This window comes from Phyllostomus hastatus, unplaced genomic scaffold, assembly GCF_019186645.2.
Source record: "Phyllostomus hastatus isolate PE091 unplaced genomic scaffold, TTU_PhHast_1.1 phas_contig_86, whole genome shotgun sequence".
In the NCBI taxonomy this organism is placed as follows: domain Eukaryota; kingdom Metazoa; phylum Chordata; class Mammalia; order Chiroptera; family Phyllostomidae; genus Phyllostomus; species Phyllostomus hastatus.
Genome location: NW_025333977.1, coordinates 33664471 through 33687630, shown reverse-complemented (window position 1 = coordinate 33687630; position 23160 = coordinate 33664471). Strand labels below are relative to the sequence as shown.

Here is a 23160-nt window from a genome sequence, read left to right as displayed (position 1 = left end):
ACCTGGGAAGCCCTCTGACCTGAGAGACAGCCTGTTTCATTTCAGGAGGCCAAAAGGCCATGCTAATCTATGGAATGTTCTGTGTCTCCAACCCCGCAGCCTAGTGGCTGAGGCTTCAAAATGGAAGTGGTAATTAAATGGAAGTCAAATGGAAGGCCCTTCCTTCCATTTAGGACAGTGTGGCATACAGGGAGTGAAGATCCTCTCAGTGAGGTAGAATGAAAGAAAGCAGTGAGTTTCTGGCAGTCTGCTTAAAAATAATCCTCCTATTGTCTTCTGGAATTATCATCTTTGGAAAGATCAGAATTGGTCTCTAGAGCATTTTGTTTTAGTCTCACATCCTCTTGGCCCAACTAGGGCAACCAGTGACAGAATCCCTCCAGCAGCTGAAGCTCCATCCCACGCACTCTGCAAGGATGTTCCTCCCACAAGGAAATAAATCCAAGCACTTTGCTTAGCCTCCCAGTTAAATGCTTCTCTTCTTCCTCTTTCCATCAGGGGCCTTGTTTAGGAATCAAAACCCGGCCTTAATACTCATTTAAACTCACTCTATAAAACCTGTACCTAAGATTTCTATTCCTTACTTTGGGGATGTGGTTCCAATAAAAAATTATCACGTTGCCTGTTTAGCTTTATAATGAGAATTGTATTATGAAAGGATCCTCTCTTGGGGGCTGGGAGAAATTCCTTCCCATTTAGAGAAGGTAGATTTGTAAGTTATTCCACTTCTAACTGTAGCCTTATGGGTCATGCTATATATATATATGTTTCTACACTCTCATCCCACCTAAAGACTATTTTCCCTGTTCTTCCTTTCTCTAACACCACTCCCCATTCATTTGTTCAAGCCCAGGGCAAATGTGAAGGCTGGTAAGAGAGGGAACTCACAACAGAAAATATTGTACATATTTAGAGCTCAGCACTGCCAAACTTGGTGATTCCAAAATTTACCTTTGAGCTTTCCCCCTTTTGCTAGGGATCCCCACCAATATTGTGAAAATAATACTATGAACTATAAAGATCTTGAAAAGGACTACTTCGTGAAATAAAAATACCACACAACTTACTATCATCAATAACTCTGTACCATTACATTGAGAAAGCTGAGTGTTTGCAATCACTTGAAAGGTGACTTGGCAAACAATGACGCAGGGAGAACTACTCTGAAGGTACCTGTTATTCAAGCTTGTATTTAAGAAGGGGCGCTAACAGAACTAATACAAAGCATGTCTATGACACAGGGACTAATTGTTCTCTGATCACTTAGATGTTAGCTTTGTTAACTGAATTTTAGGATGTTCAGGTCACCTGGAGGTGACCTTTGTCATCTTACTGGTAAATAAGGTTGATGCAGCAGATCTGACTGCTTGGCAGGAATCCACTTCCCCATCTCTGTCCCATCTGCATCCCTTCCAAGCAGGGCATCCCCTGGTTAAGAAGAACTTCTAGATTATAAATTCTTAAGACATGATTCTAATTTAATAGTTCTTTGGTATCCTACCAAAGCACCTAGCACAGTGCTTAGTGTATAGTATGTTCTTAACATGTCTTTCAAAGCAGGAATTTATCTGTATCTATTAAGGGAAAGAAAATCTGTTTCTTGAAAGAAAAAAAAGCCTTGACCTACTTGAAAGCGATGATGTTAGGGTGCTTCAGCTTCCTCAAATGCTTGATATCCGTCTCATTCTGCTCTCTCACTTTCTTGATGGCCACCTCCTCCGCTCGGAACTTGCCCAGGAAGACAGCTCCTTGGGCTCCACTACCCAGCCACTGCAGCTCTGAGATCTCCTCAAATGGCACTTCCCAAGTATCTAGGCACACAAGTGAGAAACAAGCTTAAAGGGGTCTCAGAATTTGCTTAGGGATCATTCTACAAGGCCACTCTGAAGGTACCAACTTTATATCACCCAAAATGACCTCTACCCTTTGTTTTCCCACTGTAACTCACCCAAGACCCTTTCTATGGGCCTTGGCACTATAGATTGGATATCCCCATGTATTTGTTTGTATCAATCTTTAGCCAGTGAAATCAAGCAGATGAGAGATCTCCAGTATACTCTCCTCCAAACAAAACATACACTGATACGCCCACCTCCTCCCTTCAAGCTTGCACGTCCAGTCTACTCCCCATTTGTCTCTACACTGCCATCCCTACCCCGTCACCGGTGGTGAGCGTTGTTTCATTTTTCTTTGAATTTGTCATCAGATGGTCAGTTAATTATTGCCGAATGAATGTGCAATGATACTCTCCTAAAGACCTAATTATGCATAATACCTGTATCAGTATTTACTTTTTATTTAGTAGTTATTACCTGCCAGACACTAGCATAGTGCTTCACATGTCTCATGTGCTTAATCCTTACAACGACCCTACAAGTTCAGCCTTACTCTGCTTATTTAACGATGAGAAAACTAAGACGCAGGGTGGTAAGTAAGTTCATACAGATGGTAAATGGCAGAACTCTGGAACTGGCTGATTCCAGGGACAGCGCTTTCTCCACTATACCACAGTGCCTCTCCTGATTAATGGACAGTGTTATTAGTCATGATAATTTACTTATCCAGATCCAATATTTTCCAGTTTCTCTTTTTCTTAGAGTTTGATTTTTTTTTTTGCACCAAAAATGTAATGGGTTATTTCTAAGTGGTGGTGTTATTAGTGATTCATATTGCTCTTTATCCTTTTCTGTTTTTTAAAATTTTAACTATAAGTATATATTACTTTTCTCATGAATTACATGCTATTTAAAAGAAAACACTCAAAAATTCAGTTGATATGTGCTTTGATCTTGTGAAACTTAAAAAGAAGAATATAATCCATTGATCCTTTTCCTTGTCCCCCTTTCCACCAGTGCATTATCACTGCACTGGTAAGAAATGAGCATCAAAGAGCTGGGAGCCTGTGGAATGAGGAGCAGAGGATAACAATGTTAAAGGTTATGAGAAATTCTTGCTGAAGCTGATCACTAAAAGGCTGCTATTTGCAGAACACTGCACAAGGTAGCGTTGAGGTAGCTTTGAAGATATTCTGGTCTTGAAAGCAAATCAACTCACCATTTACCACATGAAGTTAGGGCAGAAAGAGTTCACCAGTATTTAGAAGGGAACGATATTTCCCTCTTCTCTAATTTTCTCTAGTTTAAAAGAAATTCTGTAGACTCTTAATAAAATGTGGCTTCTCATCACAATGGTTAAAACATGACCTTCAAAATATAACCATGTAGAGCAGAAAGAAATGATAGTGAGGGTCATTTATATCATGGACATTCATCCCATTCAGCAGTATTAAAGGTTTCTGCTCTACCGAAAGGGATTATATGCTCTATCAAAGAAAATCTTTCTAAAATATGAGTAACTCATGAAAAAGAAATCACCAGAGGAACAAACACTATCCAGTGAGATTTGGGACGAAGCAGTATGTTGTAGACTTGACTGTTTTCAGTCTCTTTATGGCTTCTAATGGCGACAAGCATTAAGTGTCTCAGGCAGCCTCACTTTCATCCCCCTGGGCTTATCCGTGCCGCACACACAGAGCGCAGACAGTGGCGGCATGCACCAAGAGAGTTCACTATTAGGGGTCCAGTGAAGAACTCAACACAGTGTCATTTTGCCCATTCCGAGGGTGAAATAAGGTGCTATTACAAGATATGGGGCAAGAACATAACTGCGTAGCCCTGGTTGGCACAGCTCAGTTGGTTGGATGGTGTCCCACAAACCAAGAAGTCGCAGGTTGATTCCTGGTCAGGGTACGTGCCTGGGGCGCCCCAACTGGGGAAGGCAGAAGGCAACCAATCAATGTTTCTCTCCCTCTCTTTTTTCCTCCCTTCCCCCTCTAAAACAAAATAAAAATTTAAGAACATAAGTGGGTAATATTTCTCTGAATAACTTCATGGAAGTCCAAGTTACCCCAATTTTTATTATAATAACTATTAAAATTACACAATCTTTGGGTGTCTTTTTTCCCTATCTAGTCAATCTTTACTTACTATTAAATACTAGAAACATTAGAAAATATCAGAAAAACACTCATTTTTATCTGATATCCCATCCCAAACTCAGTTTTATCTTCTCTTTTAGTCTTTGTTCATATGTCTACAGTTATGTAAAATTTGTATGTGATGTATAATTTTTTTCATATATTATGTATTCCCCTTGTATTTATATAGTTTTTGTTATAAGCTTTACTAATTGTTTACTGTATCATTTTTTGGTACTTATGTGTTTCTATCTTTTTGTTTGGTAATTTAAATTCGAAATTTAAATACTTTTTCTTTCTTTATATTATTTTCTCAAACTCAATCCTTAGGTTTAATAGTACAGCTTCCTGGCCCTCGGTACACACGCCGCATCACTCTCCAAAATGTTTCCTCTAGTTTTTGCTGACAGCAGCAGTGTGTGTGTGTGTGTGTGTGTGTGTGTGTCTTTTACAGCAACTTTACCAGCCATGAATATTGCCAATTATTTTTTGGGGCTAATTTATCCAGGTAGAAAATAATGTTTTATAAGTTTGTACTACTTTAATTGCCAGTGATGAAGAATGTTTTCTTTACATTTGTTTAATGCTCACATCTGCTTTGTATGAATTGTCAAATTTATCCTTTGTGCACTTACCCAGTAGAGTCTTGTAGTTCTCATAAATTTGAAGGACATTCCTTTCTATTTCAAAATATGAAGAGAATTTCTTTTTTAAAATATTTTTTCTTTTAATGTTATTATTTTTGAAAAAATATTTTTGTGGTTGCCTGAAATTTCCTTTATAATTTCTTCTAGTGGCTACTCTGTCTTCTAAGAGTTGATCTATAGTTGATTTTTTAAAAAGTTTAACCTTTACAACCATCTTGAGTTTATTTTGGTGTATGGTGTGAGGACTGATTTAAATTAATTTTTTTCCATATTGTTATTTAGTGACTACAAAACCATTTGTTAAATAACCCTTTCTTTTCCTGTCATTTTATAATGCTTACATTGCAGTTTACCATATTTTAAATAAACAATGCCATTTATTAAGTATTTTTATAAAATGAGAAGTAAATGAATTATTAAAACACAAATTTGGCCCTTGAATACCAAAGGCTGAGGATATAAGGAATGAAGAGGTCCTCTGCCAACAGCAGTTCCTGCCTGTGTGATTCGACCAAGTAGTAATGATCTATGAAAAAACAAAGGGGATAGCACTAGTAACACAAAAACACAGAGGATAAAATAAAGGAATACTTCCACCACCTGTGGAACTGATTACCAGAAGTAAAGCTGACGGATGTGATTTAGGTTTCTCATCCTGTCCCAATGTCCCTGTCAATATGTAGTAAGGAGGCAAGGATCAGAAAAATGACGGCAAATAAACAGCAGTAAGATGTTATGAGAGCCCTGGCTGGTGTGGCTCAGTAGGTTGAGCGCCGCCGGCTTGAGAACCAAAGAATTAGGAGAAATTGATGAATGAGATCATTAACCTCATAATAGTGACAACTGGCTGTGCTCCCTCCAGGGTTAGTCCCAGACTTTCTGCTGCTCTTACACCTGTCCCATTGGTACTCTTCCCCAGCTTTTATCTTCTCTCTGATTCATCACTATGACTACTATCTTAATTCCAATATCCACCAGGATTCTTAAGATGGTGAAAGAGCCACATGCCCACCCGCTGTAATGCGTAAGTTCTCCTTTGTTTATTCAAACATGCCAATGACAACGCTTGCTTTGAGACTGGGAACTATTTGGAGAGAAAAGATTCCAATTACACATAGTACTACCTTACTTGGACTTCATTACCAACAAACTAAATGGGAGATGAAGACCTTAAAACTTTTAAAAATCTAGTGAAATTTCTTCATAAGTACCAAATGCAGGGGCACATCTGTTACATGTGCTATCCTTTGGTTGACTGTAATCCAGGATTAAAGATTATCTCCCTGATCCCAGAGCTGACAAGGAAAAATCTACACCTAGTTTCTGGCTGCTAGCAAATCTCCTTTACGGCCCACACAGCACCAGCCCACAATAGGATGTCTTGTCGCCTGCTGAAGAATTAGGCAGCTGCTGTGTCCTTGTAAGCTTACACTGACCAGGCCTGTTGCTTTTTTATTCTTGCAATAAGCCTTTCTGCAAGTCACATAATCCAATGCAAGACAAATTAAATAGAAGTTTACAGAACAATATAAAAATTTCAAGGCTCCTCTTCACAAACACAGAACATGTCTTTTATTCCTTTTATGCATCTGGACCTCAATACTGTGTTTGGATCCTGAGACCTTCGAATTACCACCAAAATAATTGACAGGCTGGACAAGTTAAGATCCTAAAAACCAAATGCAGTTTATCACATAAGCAGATATTTGTAGGTTTTGTGTCTAAGCAAAGAAGAGGAAACTTTAAAAAAATAATAAATGAAGGGTGGTTATCTCTAGATTGTGGGACGACAAGTCATTTTTATTTTCCTCTTTATGCTTATCTTTATCCCCAACTCAAAAAATAATAAGACTGCTTCACATAGGAGTCTCCAATCTTTGTGTGACATGGAATAATTTTTAATTTTGTTGAAGCCTTAAAATCATGGAGGCGGGGAAAAGGTGGGATGTGCAGAGTATGGAAGGATGTGTATGAAAAAGAGAGACCCAGACAGAGAGGCGGACAGGCAAAGTCCAGGCACCGACAAAGAACTTGTGCATGGAGCTGGAACGGAGACTGTGGCTGACAAATCCTGAAAACTACACCTGGAACTGGCAGATGGACCAGTAAGTCCCAACGCGCCTTTGGAGAAGGGGTATACAAGGAGGGGGCGGTATTGGTTTGGGGTAAGTATTTCACAAACGGAAAAACAGAATGTATGAGAAAGTGGTTAATGGTAACCAGTGTCGACTGGCTGTGGTGGAAAAGCGTGAACAGTCCTGATGAAAACAGATGAATATATTTTTAAGGGAAGGCCACAGAGTCCAATGTTCAGTTATAAAATAAATAAAACAGAATCTTACTTCTGGCCCATATTTTTCCTTTCCAAAATTTTAAAGTGAGAGATCTCATAACAACTGAGTCACTTACACAAGGCTACAAAGATGTGTACCAAAGGCCTTAAAGGCAAGAAACCCTTTGAACCCAAGTGTCCCTCTCCTAGGAATTTATTAGAAGGGAAAAGCAAAGATTGGAGCAGAAATTAAATAACAGACAGGTGTTTGCTGAAGTGAAGCTTATAATCACTAAACATGGCCCACAAATTGTCGAGCAACAGAAGATTCCTTAAATAGATATTGGCCTGTTCACAGAATTTAATATTGTGCAGCCATTACAAAGGATGCTGATGAAGTATATTTGAGGATATGGGAACTATTCACATTATGAAGTGAGAAACAGTGTGACTTTTTTAAGGGCACACATGCACATACAAAGAGACTAATGTGATCTATACCAAAAACACGAATGGTGGTTTTCTCAGGACACTGGGGGTCACAGATTATTTTAACTTTCTTCGGAGGGACTTACTTGTATGTCCCAAATTTTCTACATATATTACTTTTGTTTTCAGAATAAAAGTTCTTTTAAAGAATATAAATGAAGTCAGAAAGAACACCAGGGCCTGTGATGTTTTTGTTACTTCAAAATCACAGTGCTTGAATTGGAATACAGAAACACACAGTTACACAATGATGGGAGTTAAAGATTTACTTTTTAAAAAGCAGTGGGGCCTAAAAATAATGATGCTCCTCAAGAATGGTTAGATACTTTGTCTTTCCTCAAGACGTGAGCTTTCTGTGCCTTGACTGCAAGAAAAAACTCCTCTTCCTGCACCCCGAGGCCGGCCTGCAGTCTCAGGCAGTACCATGTGGCTTCTGTCCTGTTGTGGGTTAGCCTGGCAGCCATCAGGGGTTTTGATTATATAAACATTCACTTAGAAAAATTTAAGTTTGCAAATATTATATGATTTATTTATAAATTAGATAATATGTACACAACTTTATTAAAATATCAGTTATATATAAAATATGCATGAAAATAGAAATTTAAAATGATGGTATAAAAGAAACAGAAGCTCTAACATTTTCTTCCTTATAACACCATGGATTGTCCTATCTGTATTCTACTTCGGACACCACTGGACTGACAACTTTAAAACATGGGCTTTGACCCCACCCCCCCCCCCCCCAAAAAAAACCCCAACAGAATGTGAATCTGTTCCACTCAGAAGGTCTATGGGAAATGGATACAGGCATTCATTTAATTTCCCCAGGGGTCAAAGGTCATCCAGTTAATGACGCCAGTGTGCTTACCCAAGAAGTATCTTCGGGTTCATGCTATTGCTTACCTTGCTGCTGTAATTTGTAATCAGTGGAATACGCCTTCCCAATGATATTCCACACAGGCTTTAAGCATCCAAACAGTCCTTCCAGAAACCCACCACCGCTGCTGCCTGAGCTGCTGAACTGAATCTTGACATCATCAGTTCCGCTCACGCTCTCTCCGTCTGCAGTGTTGCTGTTCCCCTGCGACACGGCCACGTCTGACTCATCTTGTTCCCTCAGCTGAAGGACGCTGTTCTCAAACTGGTCCCTGGAGTCCTCGCTTACACTCGTCAACACTGTTGTGGCCGCGGGGCTGTGCACACCCTCGGTTAGCTCCGTTTGCACCGCCCCCTTCTCCAGCTGGTCCTTAGGGAGCTTGGGTGACGGGTGGCTCCCCACTGGGGCCAGCTCATCTCGTAGTCCACTGAAGGTTTTGCTTTCACTCACGGGTCCGCGCGGGGAGGAGGAGCAGCTCAGGTGCTCCTGAGGGCCGGCCATCGTGCCATGAGTGTGCCCGAGGTCCTGAGACAGCACTCAGAGCACTATTCGAATGGAGGTCTGCTGTGAGAGAGGGCTCCGAAACCTGGGGAAACAGGAGGAGGCCGTGAGATCATCCTTTCCTTAGTCATCGCACTAGTGTACTCCTGTTTGTAATAATGAAAGCATTGCAGCAATGGCATTAATTAAACAGTGGTGTGCATGCACGTGGCGTGCTGCTGTGCAGCAATGACAAGTCAGGCTGTAGGAGAGTGTGTCTACTCCCAGGAGAAAATGTCCGTGACATATGAGTATAAAAACAGGTTAGAAAAACATATACAATATAAACTGTTTTTAAATTTGTTTAGAAAGGATACACAGACACATATATAAGAAAAAAGACTGGAAGGATCCATCTCAAGAATTAATAGTTAATTCTAGGTGGTTTGGTTGGGTGGGGCATTATATCATCATATTTTTCAAGATACTCCTGGCATTCTGCATTAATATGTTGCTCTAAATTGAATGTTTATGTCTCCATGAATTCATATGTTGAAACCCAGTCCCCAGTGTGCTGCTGATATTGGTGGTGGGGCCTTTGGTAGGTGGTTAGGTCATAAGGATGAAGTCCTCATGAATGGGATTAGTGCCCTTACTAGAAGAGACCCGGGAGAGCTCCCTTGCCTTTTCTGCTCTGGGAAGGCGGCTGTCCACGAGCCAGGAAGCAGGCAGTGAAGATGAGGGGAGCGAGGTGAGAGGCAGAATTGGTAAGATCTAGTGACTGATTGGACTCAGAGTGGGGAAGGGGAAGGAAAAGGGGAGGAATACCCTTCAGATAACCTACTTGGGGTAATGGATAGGGGGCCAATGGCATTAACTGAGATATGAAATATCAGAAGAAAAGCAGATTTGGAAAGAGGTCATGAGCTCAGTTACAGACACAGAGGTTTTAAGGCCCACTGTGTGCGCTGTGCACTCAACCAGGCTTTTGTTTTTATCTGACTTAAAAAAGACACTTTGTAGAAAGGGGTTTGAAGAGAAGTAAAGATGGTATTCCTTTAGCTCTGGGGAAGAAGTATCAAAGTGATACAAGGATGAACACAAGTTAAATTAAAGGTGTATTTATTCAATAGGTGCTAAGAGCTGTGCCCCACAATAGGCTGGGTTCTGCGGACACAGAACATTGCTTGTCGCCATTACTACTTTTATGATAATGAAGACCAGGAGCTGCACAGGTTATAGAGCCCTATCTGCCCAATTCAGTGACATGCTGATCAGCCAGCTCCCCAGAGAAAAACCCTGACTGTCCACTTTGTGGTGTTTGTGATTTCCCTGGGATAAGTACTCGCACCATGGCAGATTCCTAGCTAATAACAGTTTAACAACCAGCTTGCAAAGTGGCTAATATTTGACAACATGCTCTTATACATTGGTGTATAAGCCAGCTCTAGCACTAATAATCCTTGTAAGAGTGTCTTGTCATTTTACAGGGCAGTAAGAAAATTTTCTAAGATCAGATATGGAGTAAGCAGTAGAGCAAGAATTAAAATCTAACTCAAAATTCAGATTCATAAATTCCATTGCCTTTTTTATAACACGATGGCGCCTCTTATAACATGATAACCTGTTCCTTTCCTAGAGTGCTTCACAGGTTGAAAGGACTGTTGCCTCTGATCTTGATCTAGATGTTTGCTCCCCTGTGTGTGGAAGCCGGAGCATGGAACCATTATCCGTTTTTCAGAGGACTCTAAGGCCTACAGACAGGTACCTGCTGAACACCACCCAGCCAGGGTTGAATGCCAGGCTATTTTTGCTTATTCCCAAATTCTCTCCTGTACCACACAGAGTGTGTAAGACACAGCTTGTTCCTCTCAGTGCTTCCAAACTAGTGAAGGAGTTAAGAATTACATCTGGGGCATCACCTCCTGACTGCCGCCGCCGCCCCCCACCCCCTGCCATGAGAAATGTGCCGTGTTCTGTTACATAGAGCCATGAGAAGAGAATCAATGATGGAGGTGGGAGTAGTCAACTTGTGCTGAAGGAAAGAGGCAGGACTAGAGATGAACCTTTGAAAGAAAGGTATGTTTCAGACGGACAGAAGAAGGAAGTCAGGGAGGAATAAGAGCATTCCTTAGCAGAGGCAGAGAAGCAGAAAGGCAGAAACAACCAGGGCACGTAAGGGGTCAGTAACTTAAATTCTGCATCAAGGAGAAATTTAGGGACGGCGCAGCTGTCTGGGAATATCAGGTTGGTAAAAAAGGGAAAGAAAGAACAAGAAAAACTGGATTCATCTGGTACAGCAATACCTGTTTGCTGAATGGGCCCCCATTCCCCTGGCCCCACCCTCCCCGCTCCCATCATTTCTGCTTATCTCCAAGCTTTGACGTTACTGACTCCCTCATTTTGCTTTCTTGCTGATCTCCTGCCACAACCTTGAGCTGTGTCTTGCCTTTGGCCTCTCCAACCTTGCTCTGCCTTTGATCTCTTTGAAGACTGCTGACATCAGACTGTCTGGCCTGGCCACTGCCTCAGCAGTTCCTTCCAGTCTGCCTTGGCCGTGGGGACTCGTGGTTACCCTATACAGCACAGGGCATCCATTATGCTCTTGGCTCACGTTAGACCCGAGGATAATGCAAATACCCAGATGTATATGTGAATTTCAGCCAAACACCTATTTGTGCAATTTGTTTCTTTGAATCAAACTGCAGGACTTTATATGAATTCTTGGTAAATTTCCGTTCTGTCCATTTTTATGCTGACGTTCTCCCTGACGACATCATATTGGAATGAGCTCATACACAAAAAGCTAGAAAAATATGTGTTTGTTTTGTGATCTCTTCCCATTTCTAAGAGGTGCCCATGAAGTGGACCTGTTCCCACCGGGCCTGGGAATGAGTCCGAAGAAGAGAGCTTCAGCATGGTCATCACATTCAGTTTGACATTGAAGAGATCAAGGAATAACAGGGCCTTCAAGGACTACAACCCAACCTACTTGTTTCACACATAAGAAGCAAATCTCAGGGGCAGTACAGACTTGCTCAATACAACAACTAATTAGTGGCAGGCCTGGGATGAGTTTTCTTCCTCATCCTAGGTCCTTGCCCTAGTCTGATCATTTACTCAGACAAGAGAAACAAACAGCCATGATATCCTGACCACTGACGACAAAAGCAATAATAATTCACAGTGTTATTCCAGAACTAAAGCTCTTCCCGAGGAAGCAGAAGCACTCACCTCCCCAGGGCGGTGACCCTGCCCTTGTCAACAGAGCAGTGGAAGGCCACACAGCCACTGGTGACTGAGCCCTCCTCTGGAAGTGGGCAGAGGCAGGGACCCCTCATGGTGTGTATACAGAGGCTTGCCTCTGCTCACCAGGAGCACCAAGTCACTCTCGACCAACAAAGGCAGGGAAATGGAGAGACATAAGAACAAAAGGAAAGAAATCATCGCCATGATTGTATTCAAATATGATCAAAGCTGATGCCACATTTAAGAAGAGTGTGGGAGGATAAAAATATCTCGATTTTACCTGTGTTGGGCGCACACCCACTCTGCCACTGCACGGTGAAGGAGCTGGCAGGTGGAAGCCGAGGGAAGGCAAGCAGCCCCACCACCGCTGCCTCTGTCTCTGCCCTCACAGGTCCTCTCTCCCCACCCGCATTTGGCTCAGGTACCCTCAGGGGGGTTGACTGGGTCTTTTAATTCATGAGGAGTCAAAGCTAGTATTTATTAGGAGGGGACAAAAAGGAAACGAGGCAAGCTTTTTAAATGCTGAGAGTCAAATGGAAAAAGATGAGGAAAAGCAGAGGGGTAAAGTGGCAAGGTGGGCAAGGCTGCAGGTGAGGTGATGCTGCTGCACTCCCCCTCAAGGGGCTCCGAACCTGCCCAGAGCATGGGACTTCTGCCCTCTAGGGACATCCCCCCCACCCCCCCGCCCGTGACTTTCTCAGCACCAAGAGGAGGAAGTGGTGTGTGCAAAATTAGTAGGCAAGAGTTGGAGACAGCAGCAGCTGCGCACTTGCCAGGGCACTGCCAAATTCTGGAAATTACCTGGGCTTCATGCCAAGATGGATCGGCACAGAGAGAAAGAGGAACGGAAGAGGTAGTGTGGCCATATGGCCTTCAAATTCTTGTATTTATCGTATAACACAAATTTCCCATATTGCTAATAGAGAATAATTTTAGAATAGACTATATCAGAGACATGAGTAAACCAAAGATTTTGGAAATTTTTCCCCATAAAGTTTTCAGTATGATTAAAATTGAATAAAATGTTAACTTAAGCATTATTGCTGTGATTTCTTGATTGATGATGAGTGCTTCCCAAGCTGTCTTCTTTTTTAATCCTCACTGGAGGACACATTTTTATTGCTTTTTTTTTAGAAAGAGAGAAGGAGGGGGAGAGGGGGAGAGAGAGAGAGAGAGAGAGAGAGAGAGAGAGAGAGAGAGAGTGAGAGTGTCATTGATTGGTTGCCTTCTCATACATGTCCTAGTGGAGAATTGAACGCACAACCTGGATATGCATCCTGATCGGGAATTGAACCTCTGACCCTTATTAGGTCTACGGGACGATGCTCCAACCAACTGAGCCACGCCAGCTAGGGCCAAGGTGTCTTCTCTTCATTTGGGATTTTCTTGCCTTAAAATAAACACAGCCCTGCCACACTAATCTGTTGGTCATTTCTCTAAAATTCTTACAGTAGTATTTAGAGCATAGGAAAGATTTCTGCCATTAGGGCATCACTCCCATTTTAAAACTGGCATGAAGTTACTCATTCATAGTAATAACACAAAATGATCTTTCCAGGATTGAGTCTGTCATGAGATCTTGATTTGAATTTTGAAAAAATTAGATATCTTTTTAATGAAATTAAATTATAAGTACTGCATATGATTTAAAATCAGATCAAGAGAATGGCCCACAGTCACGCTTCTACCCCTAACCTGCTCTCACAACTATGAAGCATCTGCTGAAACTTCTGTTTGAAAGGATAACACCCTGGCTGGTGGGGCTCAGTGCACTGAGCACTGGCCAGCAAACCGAAAGGTCGCTGGTGGATCCCCGGCCGGGGCACGTGCCTGGGTTATGGGCAAAGAGCACAGTTGGGCGTGTGTGAGAAGTACATGCATGTTTCTCTTCCTCTCTTTCTCCCTTCCCTTCTCTCTAAAATATATATAAACAAAATCTTTTTTTAAAAAAAGGATAATAATAACCTTACTTCAACCAAATCCATTTACCTACCTCATCTCATATTTTTTAATAACATTTCATGCAACAATCATTCATTCAAAAATGTTGATTCAGTGATTACCATATAACTATATTTTTGTTTAAGACTATGAATGTTTGATAATACTGAAGTAAACTGGAGCCAGCAAAAAATAAAAATTACAAAAAGGCAAATTATCCTTGTTGATGGATCACCTTTTGAGTACTGATACTTACAAATACAACCATGATTAAAGTTAAAATAAGTTTAAAATGTAGGTTTTAAAATAAGTAAAGATGCTTTATTTTAAGAGTTGTAACTATAAGCTTAACAAGAAATAGAAACTTGTGAGGTTTCAAATATAACTTAACTCAAAGGCTAAACATATTTCTTGACCAAGGAAATGATTTCTCTATAATCTCTATAAATCTACAATAAATAATATACCTAGTGGGACAAAAGTAGGCTTACAGTTGCAAGTACATGAAACACAGAATTTATTCTTGTATTATTATTTGTTAATTATTGTGTTATTTTCCATAGGAGCAAGTGTAGACCTATTTCTGCCCCACACTGGGTACTACTTTTAGTGTTAATATTCCAGAACAGAATCAACATTTCCTGACCATATGAAGAAGGTTGGTAACTAAATAAATTCATTTAAAATGTCTTAAAAAATAAAATACATACTGCACTTAAATGTACAAATATTAATAAGTATAAAAATAATTATATAAGCACAATAAGAAAATAGAAAAACTTGTTTAAATGGTCAATGGTTATTACTGTTCTTTTAAATTTTGTCTATTTTCCTAAATTTCTATTATTAGCATATATTACTTATTTAATCAGAAATTTTTGATCCAAATCTTCGTTGCTTTAAACATGTATACTAATGAGCCAAATTACCTGCATTTGCATATGTGACAAATGATATGAGATGTTAAGGGTATTGTCGGAAAACCTAATTGTCAGTGTGTGCTGAGGTTTGCAAGCATGTTTAAGAACGATTATAAATTCAAAACGAAAAGAAAAGTGAATAAAAACCAGATGATAATGAGGAAACGAACGTCGACTCCTCCTATTTTGCTTTTATCTTTTCTACTAGTAAGACCCATATTCTTGCAGGAAAGGTAGTGGACCAGTCATGACCCGGAGAATGAAACTCTTGACAGAGGAAGAGCCAGAAAGTGCACCTGGCCCTAAGCCCTCTGCCAGTGGAGATCTTGCTGCTGAAGGCAGAGACATAGTGGCTGAACCTGGGTATGCAACTGCAGAGCTGAGCCTCAGCTGCTAAGAGGTCTATTTCTGGCTTTTGGATCTCTGGGTTTAGTGAGAAAACTTGAAGTTTGGTGTCTGTCACAGGCTCTCTAGCAGTTTGGTACCCATTGGACAATCTGTTCTTTTTGTCTAGGCTGAAATATGGGGGAACATTTTCCCCTCTGAATATTTAAAATACTATTTATTACATTTAGGTCATCCATGAGTATCAATATCAGTAATATGTTGCAAAAAAGCAGCTCAGCAATGAAAAGTAAATGATATCCATATTATGGTTGCAAACACACTTGTAGTGGAGGCAGCTTGCCACACACGGGTTCTGAAAAATGGGCATCCTCATGAGATTTGTGTGAGTATTCAATGAGCTAATGGTCGTGAAAGTGCTTTTCAAGCTATGATGTAGTATCCTGATGCTAACTATCACTATTAAAATACATGCCTGCCATGAGGTGATGGTGTAAGCGTACCGATTAAGAAGAATTGGGTGGCTCTGACTGTTCATGACTCTAAGTAAATGAGAGAGCAGTGAAAATAGTTTTGAATGAAGTTATATTATGGAAGTTCTTTTTTCCCATTAAGTTAATTGTCAGTATTTGGACTGTAGAGTTGGACGGTAAAATATTACTGAAGTAGAGATATGAATATAATCTATTCTGCACTTGTGCTATACTACATACATTAAAACCAAATAATGCATTGCCAGCTTAGTAGAATAGAGCCACTGAAGAGCATCAGTAACAGACTTCTAGTCATACACCTGGAATTTCCCACAAAGCTGCATATCCTAGACGGTTCCTGGGCAAGTCCTACATGTACTTTGCAAGCAAGTAGGTATCAAGGGTCCATTGGCCATCTTGCATGTTTTTTTCAGGTGTTGCTTAGGAATGAAGGAATCATAGATTGTTAGAATTGGTGGGAGCAATGAGTGAGTCCTGCCTTCTATATTTCAAGAGAAATAACTCATTCTCATCAGTTTATATATTTATTAGGAGTAGAATCCAAGTATTACTTATCTCTGAACCTTGTCCCTCTTCTTTTCCTTCCTATCCGGCCTCAGCACCTAGTAGAGGACCTGATATAATATGAAGCAATCTACTTTTTGGATGGGAGAATTTCACATGTGCTCACCACACACAGCAATGTGATAAGTAACATGTAAGTAACATAAGTAACATTTACTGAGATTATTGCCACTCACTGCTCTAATGTAACACTTTTCTTATGTAACTTCTCTAATCCTCGTATCAATCCTTTGAGAAAGGCACTATTATTGCCTCTGATAACTGAAGAAATTGGGGCACAGGGTTTAAATAACTGGTCTACAACTCTTCAGTGGTAAAGACAGGAGTTGAACCCAGTTCCACTTCTGTTCCAGAGGCTGAGGCTGAGGACAAGTCCCAAGCAAGGCCCTTGGTCACAACACTCCATGGTCAGTATTATAATGGGCCTCCATTTAAATAAGAAAGGTCTAAGAAAAATATGGACTAGACTCACATCTTACCTTGAACTTCAGTTCTATACTTAGGATGAAAGGTAAAAAAAAATTCCTAGGAACAAATGAAAATAAGTGGGAAATTCTAAAATATGCCCACTTTTTTTAGGTTTTACTTCATTCTGTTTTAACATTAAACCCTATACCTGCACCGTCCAATATGGTAACTTCTAGTCGTAGGTGACTATGTAACTTAAAATTAATTAACATTAAACAAAATAAAAAATTCAGTTTCTCAGATGTACTAGTGAGCTTCAAGTGCGCAGTAGCCGTGTGTGGCTAGTGGCAAGCACACTGGGCAGTGCACAGTACAGCCTTTCCATCACTAGAGAAAGTTTTATGGACAGCAGAGCTGAGCTTGCTTTATTCATATCAACACATTTGTTTTTGTTGTGAGGATTAATAAAAACTGTGGCTTCCCTTTGCACACGGGGATGAGCTAAATGCATAGAGCTCCTTAGCCTCCTTTAAAATAACAAGTTTGCTACCAAATTTCAGTAATGCCTGTAGATGAAATGCAGCTCATTCTAATGATGGTCTGTCAGGACCAAATTAAAGCAGAGATTTTATTTATTTATTTATTTGTTTATTTACTTGTTTATTTATTTATTTTTAGAGAGGGGAAGGGAAGGAGAAAGAGAGGGAGAGAAACATCAATGTGTGGTTGCTTCTTGTGCATCCCCTTCTGGGGACCTGGCCCACAACCCAGGCATGCGCCCTGACTGGGAATTGAACAGGTGACCCTTTGGTTCACAGGCTCGTGCTCAATCCACTGAGTCACACCAGCCAGGTAAAGCAGAGATTTTTAAAGAAGTATTTTCCAAGGGACTATTGCCAGATATCTAAAACCATCAGAAAGAGCCAAAGGAATGATTTTCAAATACTGAAGTAGTTTCAACAGTTGTTTATGGAGAATTTTTAAACTGCAATTGGATTTTTGCTATTCTCGTAATTACACTTCCTTGAAGCTCCTAATCACAGTACTGGTGTAGGTGAAAAGCAAAAAAACTAGGGGAAGACTAATGGAGGAAAGAAGAAACAGGACCAGAATTTTCTGCCAAATTACCAATAGTTCTTGTTATTTCCCAGAGAAGACTGTATTACAGATAACCGGGAAAGAAACTCCAGGAGGACCAAGGAACTCAAGACTCTGGATACAATGTCCAATTTTTATTTTTATTTATTTATTTATTTTACTGTTGTTCAAGTACAGTTGTCTGCATTTCCCCCCATCACTCCCCTCCACCCCAGTCATCCCCACCTCCCTCCCCTGATCCTACCCCCCTCCCTTGGTTTTGTCCATGTGTCCTTCATAGTTGTTCCTGAAAAACCTTCCACTTTCCCCCCCATCAACCCCCCGCTCCCCACTTCCCCTCTAGTTACTGTCAGTTTGTTCTTAATTTCAATGTCTCTGGTTATATTTTGCTTGAATACAATGTCCAATTTTTATAGTGAAATAATTAAAACCACGTTAGTGAAATACTCTATTGCTTTAGACTTTTACAGTTCTCCTTAGCGTTGTTTTTGCTCCCAGAAGCAGTCCTAAGTTTTAATTTAAAAATAATTTTTAATTGATTTGACTGAGAAAGAGAGAGAGACATCAATTTGTTGTTCCACTTATCTATGCACTCATGGTTCTTGTATGTGCCCTGACAGGAGATCAAACCCACAACTTTGGCCTCTCAGGACAATGCCCTAACCAACTGAGTTACCCGGTCAGGGCCCTAAGTTTTAATTTTTTAAAAAGGATTTTATTGAATTTTCCTTTTTATGTATCTTTAGCAGGGGGGAGGGAAGGAGAAACAGAAGGAGAGAAACATCAACGTGTGGTTGTCTCTTGTGCACTCTGCACTGGGGACCTGGCCTGCAACCCAGACATGTGCCCTGACTGGGAATCAAACTGGTGACCCTTTTGTTTGCAGGCCGGAACTCAATCCACTCAGCCACATCAGCCAGGGCCATAAGTTTTAATTCTTTAAGGTAATGATTTAATCAAGATGATATTCTAGAAAATGTATGATGAACATTTTGAGTTTTACCCAGAATAGAAATTTGAAATTGAAAAAGATCAATCATTTTTTCACCTCTTGTCGCTGTTTTGGAATGTGAATTTGACTTTGTGCTAGAGAGTAATCCAAACCCATTATTTAATAATTCATTGGTATAGTTTCCATTTCTACTCTCAATATATAGCTGAAATTTGCAGACTACTAAAGGATCCTTGATAAGCCCTTTCTGTCCAAGATGAGGATGACAAGGAGAACATCAATTAATATTAAATATTTATTATAAGTGTTAAAAAATTATAAATGTATAAGACATTTCTAATAAAAAGAAAAATAAATGCAGAATAACAAACTATTTGTGATAGAAAACAGTATGAGTACCTCAATACAAAAAGATTACAATTACGGAGGATGGAATTGAAAGACAGATTTAGCTGCTTCCCTTCAGAAATTATAATTGTAACTCATTACAAGCACACGTTTTCAGTACATGTGTTCCCAAAGAGTTGCATATAAATAGTATATTTTAAAAAGCTAACATTTAAAATTTCCCAGTAAAAGTGACTACTTGTAGTAACACTGATAAATCTGGTTGCAAATCCTTTTGAAATGCTAATGATTTTTTATTATTGTACTTGTTTCATTAATTTGAATTTTCTTCCATCTCAATGTCTGGTATACAGCCTCTAGTCGACTCATTAGCCATCACTTCTCATATCTGTTAGTAAATCAGCTTGAATAATGAATATGTCCTTATAATTTGTCCTGGACTCAGAAACCAGATGAGCTTGTTCAAAGGTCTTGTACAAAGGCTTGAAGAATCTTCTTATGAGTGAACTCTGAGGGTGGGTGCATGGACTTTATGATGTCTATTCTAGCGGTGTGAGAATATTTTTTCTCCTAATTTTCTGGTTCTGAATAACTGTTTGCAAGTTTATGCATATTATGGCTGGTTGTCCTTAAAAGCATAGTACGAACTGTAGTCACAGTGCCCTGAAAGTGGGGACAAGAAGAGACAACTGCACCTGAAGAACCTATGAAGTGACAGAGGCCCTTTCAGTGGTACCCTGCCTCAGACAACAGCTTTGGGGGGTGTAATTGTTTTCTGTAACTTCTACTTCCAAAAGGAATGGATATAACATAAACATAACTTGCTTCCCTTCACAATGCATTAAAGGATTATTCTTGCTTTGAACTTACATTTATATTAAACCTTAATGCCTTTATTGTATCACCAACATTTGATATCGTAAATGATCTGTACAGCACATATGTGTCACTAGAAGAAAAACTTTCTGAAGGTAGAAACTATCTTAGTATTGTTTTTTCCCAACATCTAGCATGGAATCTGACATTAATAGAGGTCCTATCAATGAATGAACTGAGGTAAAAAAAATGCTTTTTCAAAATTTAAAAATAACATTTAAAAAAGTCTATTCCAGAACACTTTCAAGTTTCATCTGATGTTCTTAAAGTCTAGAACTCCAGAGTTTGTACACAACGATGTTATATATATCAGCTTTTTTCCTTTAACACTGATGGGTCTTAAAAGTTCCAGGCTGCACCCCTGAGCGGACACACATCCCTCGAACCATTTCAGTTGTTCTTGCTGATCCATCTCCAACTTCACCTCCTCTTTCCCGGAACTTTGCTGTGAATGTCATGGCTCCCTGGTTGTGGGTTAGAGAGAGGAGAGCCCTTCTAGCCATGCCCAGCACATTAGTGAGCTGGCCGTGCACAGCACACTGAGCAAATCTCATCGGGAATAACCAACCATTATGTCAAATTTCCTCCCAGAACTGTAATGAACCTGACGGTAATGAAGCTTAGCACAGTATAAATAGCTGTTTCCCCGTGTTGATTGCATTATGTTCATGATGTGTTGTTACAGGAGAGAGTCTGGGATCTCAAGTCAGAAGGGCCTCTTTGACTTGAGCCCTAATGCTGCCGTGTCCCAGCTGTGAAGTCTTCAACAAGTCACATAAATACCTCATTTGTACTCTAACATAACACTCCCTTTTGGGGTTGTTGTAGATTCAAATCAAACTACCAGGCATTTTACTGAGTGTTTACTATAAACAAGACCCCCCAATCTTCTAATGGTTTCTCTCTGTCTTCTTGGCACCTCAGATAAATTTAGTTTCAGCTGCAGAATTGGAAGACTGCACTCTGTACTGACATTTTCTGATTTATTTTCTAAAATTGTTAAATAAGATTTCTAGTTAAACGTGGTAGATTGAACATAAACATTTTATCTCGGGTTCATCTGTTCCCCCACCAAATTCCACTAAACATGAAAGCAAGGCAAATGAGACTAAAAGGTTAGAGCCTCAACAATCAGACGACTCTCATAAGTGCAATGCTGAGAGAAAAACGCCAAACACAAAAGGCTACGCACTGTATGATTCCATTTATATGAAATCAGTTTATAGAAAAGACAAAACCACAAGGACAGAAACCAGTACAAGGGTTACCACGGGCAGGGTGGGGGGACTTGAGCTTTTCGTCGCCCGTCTCCCATCCTGAGATCCGCCAATGGCGTTTGAAGGCAAAGTCCCCAGGCTGTCCTGAGCAATGGTGGAATGGCCCAGACAGGCTCTTTCAATACTCTCCGTGTGCCAAGGACACGGACACTCTTCCTGACACTTGTACTAGGATGCCCTTGATAAAGACAAAGCCCACTTAGTTGTCTAAGTTGTGGTAAGCTTTGTTAAAATGTAACCACATTGCTTTACAGATAAAATTTTTCATTTAGGTATACATTGGAATTCACTTCCTATTTAAAACCTTAACACCTTTTGAGTCAGAGGTACCTCTGGGTGTGTCTAAATGAAAGTTAACAAACATGAATCTAGAGAATACTGGGTTGGCCAAAAAGTCCATTTAGCTTTTTCCATAAAATAAGAGACACATTTTTCATTTTCACCAGTAACTTTTTGATTTGGATATTTGAGTATGTTGGCTATCTCCTGCTATTGGCCTCTAGAGGGTAGAGGCCAGGGTGCTGCTAAACATTTTCCAATGCACAAGACAGCCCCACAGCAAAGATTTATTTGGCCAAAATGTCAATAGCACCAAGAAACTTCAGAAACCACTCTCGACATGTTTGATCAGTCACAGCACCTTCCCCATACACTGCACAAATCTTTTTGTGTGTTTCAGTTGTGTTTTTACCATTCTTAAAATAATAAAGCAAAATATGCCAAAAATGTTGCTTATTTCCTTCCATCTTCAATGTTAAAATGGCTATAAAAATTCACCAATTTTGATGTTTTTAAATGCATGCTGATATGACATCTGTCACAATACAATCTAACGAAATTGTTTCAAATTAAGTTAATGAGACCTAAGCACTACTAGCACCATTGTACAGAAAACAACAAACTTTTTTAAGGTTTAACCTACTATTTTTTTAAAGATTTTTATTTTGTTTTATTTTATTTTTAGAGTGAGGGGAAGGGAGGGAGAAAAAGAAGGAGAGAAACATCAATGTGTGGTTGCCTCTCATGTGTCCTGTACTAGGGACCTGGCCTGTCACCCAGACAGGTGCCCTGACTGCGAACTGAACTGGCAACCCTTTGTTTCACAGTCCAGCACTCAATCTACTGAGCCACACCGGCCAGGGCCAAACAAACTTTTTGGCCAACGCATAAAATGAGGTAAGAGGTTAGGACAGTCAAGGTTACATGTCCTTAGAACCTAAAAGCTATCTCTAGAGGTTCACACGCCAGAACCTGTGCTGAGTTAAAGGTGAGGTAAAGATCCAGGGTCTGCTGGCAGAAAATGGGTAAGGAAAGAGACATCACTTGTATCCTGAGGGCTCAGCTCATGAATCCTTCCTCTCCTCTACTGAGGAACATCAAAGCGTCCTTCTCATAAAATCTCTAGTGTTTCTCTTATCTTTTAACATTGTCTTTCCTTTCCAGGCATGCTGTCAGTATTAATTATCAACCTTCATTTTACTGTACACAAACCTGTGGGAACATACCCCACGTCTCTTCTGGGATGACCCCACCCCACTCTATAATTTCCAACTTTTATTTGACAGATTTTTCCACAGAGCACTTTTTAACTTGCCACCATAAAAACAAGTGGATTCATTAGTGAGAGTGGGTTTTGAAATGGGGCATCCATCCATTCAACATCACTAGACTGACACAGATGGAGCACCAAAATTTAAAATATGAAAGTAAACCATTAAGTAGCTTTGAGGAATCCCACAGTCCTTGTACACAGTGCACCACATGGTCTTCCCACTCTCACTGAAACGGCGATGGGACTAGGGTGCTCCATCAGTTGTACCAGTGACTCGTTGGAATTAGTGACTTTTTTCCTTCAGCTTATGTATACTGATCCCATGGGACAAAATTAAAGGCATGATTGGCTGTGGTCACAGAGAAGCTCAAACAAAAGCCTATTTCTTAACC

At 40.1% G+C, this 23160-nt stretch overlaps 1 protein-coding gene across 1 annotated transcript in view; it reads right to left on the bottom strand.

Moving 5' to 3' along the window:
• MAP3K13 (mitogen-activated protein kinase kinase kinase 13) overlaps window positions 1–23160 on the bottom strand; it is a 152533-nt gene that overhangs the window by 36200 nt on the left and 93173 nt on the right. Inside the window, 2 exon segments of the mRNA XM_045850995.1 lie at window positions 1628–1811; window positions 8291–8850. Of these exon segments, the coding sequence (XP_045706951.1) occupies window positions 1628–1811; window positions 8291–8765 (659 nt within the window). The 5' untranslated portion in view covers window positions 8766–8850.